Raw genomic sequence first — 12,382 nt, 5'->3', positions numbered from 1 at the left:
TTGTGTTTGTGTGTGTGTGTCTGTGTCTTTGTGTTTTTGTGTGTGTATGTGAGTCTTCTCACTGTGTCTCTGCTCTCTGTCAGAAACTGAGCCCAAAGACGCTGGCTCTGAGAAGTCCTCAGGTGTGGTCCGTCTCAACACCATCCGACAGATCATCGAGCAGGTAGCCACACACACACACACACACACACACACACACACACACACACACACACACACACACACACACACACACACACACACACACTGATGTGTCTCACTCCCTGGTCTGAACAAACTGATCCTCAGCTGGTCTGGTCAGACCTCCTTCACTTCCTGTCCCTGTTCCTCAGGACAAGCACGCCCTGCTGGATGTGACACCAAAGGCCGTGGACACCCTGAACTACACCCAGTGGTACCCCATCGTAATCTTCTTCAATCCAGACTCCAAGCACGGCATCAAGGCCATGAGACAGAGGATCATCCCCAGCTCCAACCGCAGTGCCCGCAAGCTGTATGAGCAGGCTGTCAAACTGAGGAAGACCTGCACACACCTCTTCACTGGTACACACACACACAGTAGCAGCTGCTTGTTGACCTTGTTGAAGTGTGTGTGCTGAGGTTGGACGGTTTTCTCATCTAGCCACCATCGACCTGAACTCAGCCAACGATGCCTGGTACGGCAGCCTGAAAGACTCCATCAGAGAACAGCAGATGCAAGCTGTGTGGGTGTCTGATGGCAAGGTAAACACACACACAAACACACACATACACACACATACACACACACACACACACACACAGGTTAGGACTTTAATCATACCAGAAGTGTGACTGTGCAGGTCTGAGGTTCATCTCTACATGTGATCAGAGGAACACCATTGCAATCAATATTAAATAAATACATAACTACAGCTATGAAATAATTCCTGAAATAGATAAACTAGGTAATAAATGTAGAAATATACAGTATAAATAAATGTAAATATAATTAAATAAGTAGTTTTTTTTATTTTAAAAATGACTTTTTAATTTATTTCAGGGGACTTTTATTTTATAATTCAACATTTATTTATTTCTGAAGACTCTCATTTCCTAAAGCCACATTTATTTCCCAGCTCTTTTTATTTCCATTAGTTATATTCAAATGAGAGGGCGTAGTTATCTCACAGTTTGAGACCAAAGCGACAGCACCAGGCAGCAGAGCCATGTTGACTGGTTACAGCTGTAGTGTAGCACCTCTAAATAAGTATAGAAAACACACATTCACCATCCGGATCATTTCCCTCCAAGTCTCCAGCTCTAACAGGAGCACCAACCCTCAGAGGAGATGTGACGCACCTGTTGTACCTGTCTGCCCGGCAGCTAGCAGCTCTCTGTCCAAACAGAGAGGCTCTCCGACGTCAGGTCAGGCCTGCATGGACACAGATAAACGGTAGAACATGGACGGATGACAAATGATAGATTATGAGATGATGGATGTATAGAAGCCTGAAATGATCCTAAGATCTGCTTTAGTCTGTGAGCGTGAAACAATGTGACGAAGAGCGAGTGTGTCCTGTTTATTGACTCACTTATATACTTATATCCATTTTTATATTTCTATATTTATTACCTAATTTATTTATTTCATAGCTATATTTATTTATTTATCCAATATTGATTAAAATGGTGTTCCATAGACTCCAGAGTCACTGAGACTTAAACAGATGTGATGGTACAGGATGTCAGGAACAGCAGGGGTTAAACCAGTGTTAAAGCCTTCACAGCTTCAGTCCACAGTCAGCACAGAGTCCAGTTAATCAGGTCCACCAGCTGAAACTGGATCAGTCCTGTGATAAAGTCCTGAGACTGGTTCAGAGGTGCTAATTCTTCTGGATCCCACACACAAACGTAATATACAGTATCTCCATATACTTAATTTATATATATGACATATATATCAGACATCATTTTTGTCCAGGCCAGTTTCATTAGTCTGTTTTTTAAAATGATTCTGTTGAACCACAATTCAAAAGCAATGTCTTATTAACAACAATGTTAACAATGTTCATTAGTTAATTTTCAGTAAATTTTTATGTATTATTCCTTTTGTCAGTTTCAAGTTATTTCAGTGACCATTGTGGGTCTTTCTTTCTTTAACGGAAGGGTACCAACAATTTTGTCCACATGTGTATATGGTCGTAACATGTGATACCATATATAAATTCATTGTAGATAATACATGAACATATACAGTTTTTCCTGTGTGTATATTTCATATATGCTGTAAACTTATATCTTCATATATCCAGAGGATGAATCTATGTGATGATAATGAATGACCTTACAGGTGACATGAATGGACACAGCCCTGGTGATGTGTGGACAGTATAGAACATGTGTGTCTGGGCCGTCAGGTGGTCCTGTTACCTTGTCCACCTCAGGTTGACACAGACTGTGGAGTAGGCGGAGCCTCTGCAGCTTTGACCTGCTGGTCCTGATGAACTGGACTCATCCTCCTGTAAACTGTGTGCACAATGCTCAGTGTGTGTTCCACTTCCTGTCAGTAGTTCTCTACAGCTTGGCTCTGTTTGTTTTTCTTCTCTCGTTCTCGTGCTTTCCGTCTGTCCATCCTTCTTTCCTGTACACCCAAGATCCATCATGTGTCTCTTCTAGCTGGAGGCAGTAGAGACTGATCTGGACTGCCAGGATGTGGAGCGTCTGTCCTTTCTGTCCGCCATGTCTGGCGACTACCTCAGCATGGACAGCCGGCTGACCTCTGATCTGGACGACACTGCTGATGAGGGCGGGGCCTACACCGACAACGAGCACGATCTGGAGACAGGACACATCTCTGCCATCAGTCGCTCATCTGAACCTGTGACAGCCGAAGAGGTTTCTCACACACATACACACACACACACACACACACACACACACACACACACACACACACACACACACACACACACACACACACTGGTTCAGACAGCAGCCGACCAGATACCTGGTTTGGTCCTAAACTGTTCAGATCTTCATGATGATGGATGAGGTCACTGAAGTTACACGTCAGTCTGATGATTTTCACCTTGTGTCACCAGCTGTGTCTGCTGTGTGTGTGTGTGTGTGTGTGTGTGTGTGTGTGTGTGTGTGCATGCATGTAGATCTTGCGCAGATACAGTCCAGACATCAGGTGTCGTATGAGGAAACTCAGCAGCCAGGAAGTCCTCAACAGGTCCAGTCCTTCAGACAACAAGGTGAGACAGACAGACACACACACTCACACACACACACACACACACACTCGCATCATCTGTGTCACTGAGTCTCTGGACTTCTGGAGACACTTGGCTCTGGAGAACGCTCAGGTCCTGACACTCAGGAAACAGCTGTTTCTGTTTACGTCTCATCTGGAGGCACATTGAGGTTCTGTGTCACAACAGTCTGATGATGAAGGCAGGTGATGAAAATCAAACAGGTCATCATCAGACTGTTACTGTCCAGAGAAGTCAGCTGGGCCCCACCTGTAGAGGGTCACCTCTGTCATCTGAATATACTGGAGCCATGTTTGAGCTGTTGTACTGTCAGTGGTGATGAACAGCTGGTCGCAGCCTGTCAAAACCAGTTTCCCATTTTTATGATTCACAGTTAAACAGCTTTGTGTACCTGAACAGATCATGTGAAACCACCTTGTTAAGAGACAGATACTGTAACACCTGAAAACAGTTTCACATTCTGAGAGAGGTGATGGTGAGTCAAAGATCCTCTGTACAGAAGACAACGTATTACAGGCAGCACCAATGGTATGAAATGATGTACACTTCCTGTCTCCTAAGTAGGTGTGGTCGTGATGTCACAGCACTAGATACAGTTTGAATTTGTGCCTGATTGTGCCACTTGTTTTTATCCTGTAGCTTAATATGTGATCAACCCAGTACAAGACCCCTTCAGTCGGGGGGAGGGGGGTATTTTAATAGTACATCTGACCACATCATGACCCATGTGACACCATCAGCTGTGTTTCCATCGCTCAGCCAGTGTTTTCCACACAGTCTGTAACCAGGGAAACCACCTCCGAAAGTGGGTGGTTAAAATCCCTGCTGTACCTCAAGACCCTCCTACTTGAAGACCAGAACCTGGTCTACCTCAGAGAACCAAAGACGGAGGATGATCTGCCTCTGTCGGTGTGGTCAGAGGTGTGGTTAGAGGTGTGGTTAGAGGTGTGGTCGGAGATGTGGTCAGTGGTGTGGTCAGTGGTGTGGTTAGAGGTGTGGTCAGAGGTGTAGTCAGAGGTGTGGTTAGAGGTGTGGTCAGAGAGGTGAGGTCGGAGGTGTGGTCAGAGAGGTGAGGTCAGAGGTGTAGTCAGACGTGTGGTCAGAGGTGTGGCTAGCGGTGTGGTCGGACGTGTGGTTACAGGTGTGGTCGCAGATGTGGTCAGAGGTGTTGTTAGAGGTGAGGTCGTAGGTGTAGTTGGAGTTGTGGTTAGAGGTGTGGTTGGAGGTGTGGTTAGAGGTTTGGTCGGAGTTGTGGTCAGGTGTTTGACAGAGAGTCCAGGTACAGGTGGAGGCCTCTGCTCTGATGCTTTCCCTCCCCCAACAGGTGCACCTGTCTCTGAGGGATGAGCTAGTCTTTGTGTCTGGCTCCATCAACCCACACCACCATTCCCGCCAATACCACCCTCCGCCTCCAAGCAGAAGTTATGACTCTCCCTCCAGCAGTAGCCCCGCCAGCAGCAACAACGACCCCCCCCCACCCATCTCCCGTTCAGCCATCCTGTCCAGCCCCCCGCCCCCTCCCCCCATTCATCACTTCAACTCCTTCAACAAACTGCAACCCCTGGGAGCTTCCCAACCCCCCACTGCGCCCACAGCGACAGCAGTCCACCCACCTGTGGTCCCGCCCCCTGCAGCGGTGGCAGCCATCAGGCAGCAGGAGGACCCAGCAGAGGACCCCCCCATCGAGGACCCATCCATGAAGTCCTTCCTGGGGAAGGTCAAGGCTTTTGAGAAGATGGATCACTTTGCCCGAGCCCAGAGGATTCTGGAGCTGCAGGAGGCTCAGAAGGCCAGGGTGAGCACCACTGCTCTCACACAGATCCAGATCCAAATCCAGTATTTACTGGACTTTCTGTCTGGATCTTCAGGCTTTAACGGTCTCTGTGTTCCAGCTGGAAATCGCTCAAAAACATCCAGACATCTACGCTGTTCCTCTGAAGACCGCCAAGCTGGACCACAGTCGTCCACAGCCCATCGGGTAGGTTCTCTACTGTCTCTACTGTCTTCACTGTTTCTACTGTCTTCACTGTCTGTACTGTCTCTCCTGCCTTCACTGTCTCTACTGTCTTCACTGTCTGTACTGTCTCTCCTGCCTTCACTGTCTCTACTGTCTTCACTGTCTCTACTGTCTCAACTGTCTTCATTGTCTCTACCGGGGGGATTAAACAGCAGGGTCACTCAGAGGGAAATTATGACAAAAGTTATATAAAACCTGACACCCTTGTCCTGCTGTGTCCACAGTCAGAAGAAGTGTCCAAAGTAATTGTGTATGGTCTTATGGTCACAAGGTGTCTTACATTTAACTAATAAAGAGAAATGAAACACAGTTTGTGGCCTATTTTAGAAGTATGTCCTTGTACTTGTAAAGCACTCCTTTAATAACTCATCAGACTTTAGTCAACAACCTTGGGCTCCACTAAAATAACTGAGTGATGGGCTACAAAAACATGTCAACCAACTTTAAATCTTCACTGACAGAAGCATCATTAAAAAAATAAGGTTAAGAGACACAGTGGAAGTCAAGAGGACATGTGGAAGATTATATTATAAAATAGTTAAGGTATTTACTAAAGCAGTTGAAAAGGATTGTGGGTATAAGAGAAGGTGTGAGGGTGTAGTGATGAAAGACCTGTGTCTTTCATCCAGAAAGACACCTTCTGCTGTGTCCAAAATCACTCACTACTCCCACTATAGTTCACTATATGGACCTCTACAGAGAACTTCCTGGATGGAGGAGGGAGGAGTGAATGAGTGAGTGAGACAGACACAACCACAGTCTGAAAGAGGTTGAAGATCCTGACCCTGATGTAACATTCATGGTCCCTGCCTGTGAGCTATTTCATGACAGTGACATCCAGTAACTGTTGTGGACCAATCAGAAAACAGTGTTGATGAAAATAACCTGGAGGGGGGGCAGGACTCATTTCACCGCGTATCTTCTGTCCTTCCAGCTCCAGCTCCCGTCCTGAACCCAAGACTCCTCTGTCCTCCAAGGAGGGACGTCCCCTCTACCTAACCCAGGAGGAGGCAGAGGAGGAGTCAGTACCAGGATATCACACCGCCAACTCCCACCAGTACCAGGACACCGAGCTGTAGGGTCGGCACACAGCGGCGGTGCCTGCCGGTGCCTGCCGGTGCCTGCCCCCCCCCCCCCCGGACAGACATGTCTGACACCTGCCATTCCATCACGCCCTGCACAAGTCAGCTACTGACTGACCCGACTGCTGCTTCGGTTTCCTTTGAGGACCTGGACTGTCTGTGAGGACAGGGACACACCGTCCTCACTTTACTTTGACATTGCGTTGAATTGTTTTTTACCAACAATCAGGAACTTCCTGTTTTCTGCCTATGCAACTCTTCAGTTTGTACACAGCAACTGAAACCTATTGCCACGAGTTCTGCCCTCACAAAACCTCAATGCGCTTGATCACATCTTTTCTTCTTTTGTAAGCTACTCACTATATATTCTTACAAACGGCCTATATATATATATATTCATATATATTTATATATATATGTGTGTGTGTGTGTGTGTGTGTACAGACATGTGACAGATTCAAGGAGAAACTAACGTCAAGTTTTCAGTCAGGTGATGCTCCACCAGGAGTAGATCACCTGGACTGAGATCAGGGGACTGTGAAGGTCACAGCATATGATTGACATCATCTTCATCTTCATCAGTGACCCTGTGGCCTGTGGATGAGACACTGTCATCCTGAAGAGACCCCTCCCCTCAGGACAGTCTGAACCCTTACTCTGAACTACTTTGTATTGACCTGCAGTGACCCCCTCCCTCTGAGGGGACGAGTTGAGCAAAACCAGCAAAGTGCCCCCTGTAAAATAACAGAGCCGGTGGCAACCTCACTGTCAGGGTTCAGCACCCAGACCTGGACCATTCTCTGTGTGTACACCACATGACCTCGCCTTCTTTTGGAGAACATGCTGAAGGACGCTTCATCTGACCACAGTTCTGTAACTGAGAATCACCTGGGCCTGATCACCTCTTTTATACCTGCCCCAGAGCATGATAGGATATCAACTGCTTCATTTTACCATGCAGTATAGCTGTGTGAAACATCTGGATTCACTGTCTCTCTATTTATTCAGGTTTTTCCTTTAATTTGTCACCTGTCTGTATGTGTACATATATGAGTGCATGCATGTGTGTGTAAGTGAGTGTGTGTATATATTTGTGTTTGTATAGTAAGGTGTTTATACTCAGTCTTTGCATTCCTTCTATATGACGCTGCCTGTGTAAACTCTATATATCTCTATATCTTCTCTGTAGTCACACTGGAGTTGTTACAGTTGGTTGAAGTGCCTTTTACTTTCTTAGTCCCACGAGGTTCAGGTTGTCCTTTGTCCCCTCAGCCACCCAGCCGGACTAAAACCTCTGCTGCTGTCAAAGGTAAACCAGGGAACCAGTGACACCAAAACCTTAATGCTGTCCCCACACGCTGGACTGTCTGCTTCACCTCCAGAGACACACAGACCCACTACTCCAGTCCACACTCCTCTGTCCTGTCCACCATGTGTAAGAGCCCTGGACCCTGTCCAGTCCAGTCAAAAGCAGAGTCCGTCTGAGACAAGTTCGAGGTGTTAAACTGGATGGGCTTTAATGATCCGGTCACATTCTTGGTGAAATCAGTGACTTGTGGTGGAGTCAGATCAGAGAACGAGCTCTCATGGATTAAATCAGTCTCTGTCACTGCCATGAACCAGTGAAGTGTCCTGACAGCTGATCTCTGCAGGAACGACAGGCCACACACTCCTAAACAAAGATATTAGCTTGTAGCCTGTTAGCTTGTAGCAGAGATTTTAGAAAGTTATGAGACCATGGTACAAATATGTCTTCCAAAAATTGTGTAAATCTATTATCCCGTTAGCAATCATGCTAACTAGTTTGATAAACTGAGCTAGTTAGTAAACTAGCTAGTTGGGAAGCTAGCTAGCTCAGAGGATCTGACATCACAGAGTTAGTCAGATTTCAAAATAAACTACAACCATCAACACAAAAGGTGCAGCAGAGACACACACACACACACACACACACACACACGCACACACACACACACACACACACACACACACTCTTACACACAGGGCAGAGCCTATTCACTGTCAGGACAGAGCATCTCTTGTTGTGGTGATGACAGAAGTAGCGATGGCATCCTGCTCATCAGGTGCGTTTCACGTTCTGCGTTGATGTTTCAAATCAGATCAGCTGATCTTTGACGTGTCCTGTAGACCACCATGAGATCCAGGTCTTCAGTTCATCGACGAGTCTGACAGGGTGGTATCATCTCACTTGTCTCAGCTGAATGAGGACGCCAGCCTTGGTGGGCAGGGCCTGTGCTTTGAGAGGGATGAGGAGGAGCACATGCTAGCTGCAGATCTGGGGACAGGAAACAGATCCTCAGATGGAGAAAGCTACACAGTAAGCTGACGAGTCTTTACCTCTTTTCTTCATTCATTCCTTTGCTTTTCTTTTTTCTCCCAATATCAGTCCCCGACTACCTAGTAGTCATACAAATCAAAGAACTCATTGTCCTCTTCTCTTACATCGTCCTGTTCTCTTACAAGTGTTTGGTGACATCATCCAGAGCAAAATCAATTAATGCCTGTTTTCTGATTGGTCCCAGTGGTATACACTGACAAACCCAGTCTTTAGTTTCCTTTCGCCTTCCAGTCCTGAACCCAGAGCTGCCTGGTGAGCTGTCTCTGTGTGAATGAACAGTGGCCTACAGGGTTCATTCTTCAGTTGTCACTTCCACACCTGTCACCAGGTGCTAACTGTCAGAGGCTGTGTCTGAAATCACTCACTGAGTGAGTCCATTCTGTAGTGCTTTCCGAATGTACAGTGAGAATTATATACCCTATATAGTGACTCATAATATCCCACAATGCATCATGAAAAGTAGTGTACAACCAATGGTCACGAAGTAACAATATACAGTGCATGCGGAAAGTATTCACATTGCTTCACTTTTTCCACATTTTGTTATGTTACAGCCTTATTCCAGAATTGATTAAATTAGTTTTTTACCTCAAAATTCAACACACAATACACCATAATGACAAAGTGAAAAAAAGTTTGCTTAAAATTTTTGCAAATATGTTAAAAATAAAAAGCAAAAAAAATCACATGTACATAAGTATTCACAGTCTTTGCTCAATACTTTGTTGAAGCACCTTTGGCAGCAATTACAGCCTTAAGTCTTTTTGAGTATGATGCTACGAGCTTGGCACACCTATATTTGGGCAGTTTCGCCCATTATTCTTTGCAGAACCTCTCAAGCTCCATCAGGTTGGATGGGGAGCGTCGGTGCACAGCCATTTTCAGATCTCTCCAGAGATTTTCAATCGGGTTCAAGTCTGGGCTCTGGCTGGGCCACTCAAGGACATTCACAGAGTTGTCCTGAAGCCACTCCTTTGTTATCTTGGCTGTGCTTAGGGTCGTTGTCCTGTTGGAAGATGAACCTTCGCCCCAGTCCGAGGTCCAGAGCGCTCTGGAGCAAGTTATCATCAAGGATGTCTCTGTACATCGCTGCATTCATCTTTCCCTCGACCCTGACTAGTCTCCCAGTTCCCGCTGCCGAAAAACATCCCCATGGCATAATGCTGCCACCACCATGCTTCACTGTAGGGATGGCATTGACCAAGTGATGAGCGGTGCCTGGTTTCCTCCAGACATGACGCTTGGCATTCAGGCCAAAGAGTTCAATCTTTGGGTTTCATCAGACTAGAGAATTTTGTTTCTCATGGTCTGAGAGTCCTTCAGGTGCCTTTTGGCAAACTCCATGCAGGTTGTCATGTGCCTTTTACTGAGGAGTGGCTTCCATCTGGCCACTCTACCATACAGGCCTGATTGGTGGAGTGCTGCAGAAATGGTTGTCCTTCTGGAAGGTTCTCTTCTCTCCACAGAGCAATGCTGGAGCACTGTCAGAGTGACCATTGGGTTCTTGGTCACCTCCCTAACTAAGGCCCTTCTGCCCCAGTCGCTCAGATTGGCCAGGCGGCCAGCTTTAGAAAGAGTCCTGGTGGTTCCAAACTTCTTCCATTTACGGATGATGGGGGCCACTGTGCTCACTGGGACCTTCAATGCTGCAGGAATTTTTCTTTACCCTTCCCCAGATCGGGGCCTCCATACAATCCTATCTCTGAGGTCTACAGACAATTCCTTGGACTTCATGGTTTGGTTTGTGCTCTGACATGCACTGTCAACTATGGGACCTTATATAGACAGGTGTGTGCCTTTCCAAATCATGTCCAATCAAATGAATTTACCCCAGTTGGACTCCAATCAAGTTGTAGAAACACCTGCAGAATGATCAATGGAAACAGGATGCATCTGAGCTCAGTTTTGAGTGTCATGGCAAAGTCTGTGAATAATTATGTACATGTGATTTTTTTGTTTTTTATTTTTAATATATTAAAAATTTCAAGCAAACTTTTTTCACTTTGTCATTATGGTGTATTGTGTGTAGAATTTTGAGGTAAAAAATGAATTTAATCCATTTTGAAATAAGGCTGTAACATAACAAAATGTGGAAAAAGTGAATACTTTCTGGATGCAATGTATAGCATCATGCATTGTGCTCAAAGTGAAAGACTGAAAAATGATGCGGAGAAAATTACCCAAGTAGAGTCTGAAAGTGTTTTTCAGTTTTACTGATGAGCTCAGTGTATTGTCCTCTACAGAGAACTGTCTGGACAGTGAGGAGGGAGGAGGGAATGAGTGACTTCAGACACATCCTGAGACCGACAGGTGAGAGGGATCATTGTGATGAGACCTCAGAGGACAGAGACTGTGTCTGTGAGTCCTTCATGTATTTACCTTCAAACACCAAATAAACAAAAGGTCTTAACCACGTCTGTGTTTCCTGTGATCAGTGAGACAAACAGGATCATCACCAGCCACTTCACCGCACTAATCAATACATTTGATTGATATGAGCCTCAGGTGATCTGTAGAAGCTTCAGTGTCAGCAGTGACATCACACTGACTGTCAGTCTGATCCGCCAGTCCTCTGGTTCTCCTACTGTGCTGATGTGAACTGTTCCACCTGGTTGCTATTGATAGCGGTAGCGCTACATGAGCGTGTGTTATGTGCTGCAGGGTCACAGTGTGTGACATGCGACATGTGACCTAACGTTTTGCTGTAAATATTAACTAGTTACCTAGTTACCTAGCTAATGACATTTAAGTACCTCTGTGTATTAGCCCATCTCTAGCCCAGGTAAGACTGACAGCTGTCAATGGTTGTAGATATATCCACGTCATTACTGTATCTGAAATAAAAAACAAACGTGTAGTTTGCTAAATTATTCAATTCAATTCAATTCAATTTTATTTGTATAGCGCCAAATCATAATATACATTATCGCAAGGCACTTTATAGAACAAGGTCAAGACCTTACTTTGTTACAGAGAATAACCCAACAGTTCCCACAAAGAGCAAGCGCTTGGCGACGGGGGAGGAAAAACTCCCTATTAACAGGAAGAAACCTCCAACAGAACAGGGCTCAGGGTGGGCGGCTGTCTGCCTCGACAGGTTGGGTTTAGGAGGAGATAAAAAAGGGGAGGAGGGGGGAGGAGAGAGGAGAAAAGAGAGAGAGAAAGACCAGGAACAGCTGTGTGTTATCAATAATGATGACAGATAACAGTGGTTAATAATAATGATGAGTAGTGGTGGATCTGGATCCTGCTGCTCCAGGGGCAGAGATACCTGCTGAATGAGGACAGAGAGAGGGAGAGAAAGGAGAAGCACAAACTACGGGATAAAGTAATTGAGAGAGAGAGAGAGATAGCCCAGTGAATCATGGGAATCCCCCAGCAGTCTAGCTCTATAGCAGCATAACTAAGGGATGGGTCAGGACATACCCGAGCCAGCCCTAACTATAAGCTTTACTAAACAGGACAGTTTTAAGCCTGATCTTAAAGGTAGAGAGGGGGTCTGCCTCCTGAACCCACACTGGGAGCTGGTTCCACAGGAGAGGAGCCTGATAACTGAAGGCTCTGCCCCCCATTCTACTCTTACAAACTCTGGGAACCACAAGTAGACCTGCATTTAGAGAGCGAAGTGTCCTATTGGGAAAATAGGGAAGTATAAGCTCTCCAAGGTACGATGGTGCCTGACCATTAA

General features: G+C 45.9%; 1 protein-coding gene across 6 annotated transcripts in view; it reads left to right on the top strand.

The window, feature by feature from the left end:
- The window catches only part of tjp2b (tight junction protein 2b (zona occludens 2)), a 64,265-nt gene extending 53,156 nt beyond the window's left edge, over positions 1-11,109 (top strand). For all 6 annotated transcript variants that reach the window (XM_071481748.1, XM_071481750.1, XM_071481751.1 and 3 more), the window contains 8 exons: positions 84-163; positions 333-543; positions 623-723; positions 2,638-2,856; positions 3,126-3,218; positions 4,561-5,031; positions 5,129-5,214; positions 6,188-11,109. In XM_071481748.1, the coding sequence (XP_071337849.1) occupies positions 84-163; positions 333-543; positions 623-723; positions 2,638-2,856; positions 3,126-3,218; positions 4,561-5,031; positions 5,129-5,214; positions 6,188-6,332 (1,406 nt within the window). In that variant the 3' untranslated portion in view covers positions 6,333-11,109. The remainder of the gene's footprint in view (positions 1-83; positions 164-332; positions 544-622; positions 724-2,637; positions 2,857-3,125; positions 3,219-4,560; positions 5,032-5,128; positions 5,215-6,187) is intronic.
- Positions 11,110-12,382: the final 1,273 nt, after the last annotated feature.

Source organism: Trachinotus anak, unplaced genomic scaffold, assembly GCF_046630095.1.
Source record: "Trachinotus anak isolate AG129_WGS33_773 ecotype Australia unplaced genomic scaffold, CSIRO_AGI_Tana_v1 ptg000008l, whole genome shotgun sequence".
Lineage (NCBI taxonomy): Eukaryota > Metazoa > Chordata > Actinopteri > Carangiformes > Carangidae > Trachinotus > Trachinotus anak.
The sequence above is the reverse complement of the archived record's forward strand: the minus strand, read 5'-3'. Positions and strand labels throughout refer to the sequence as shown.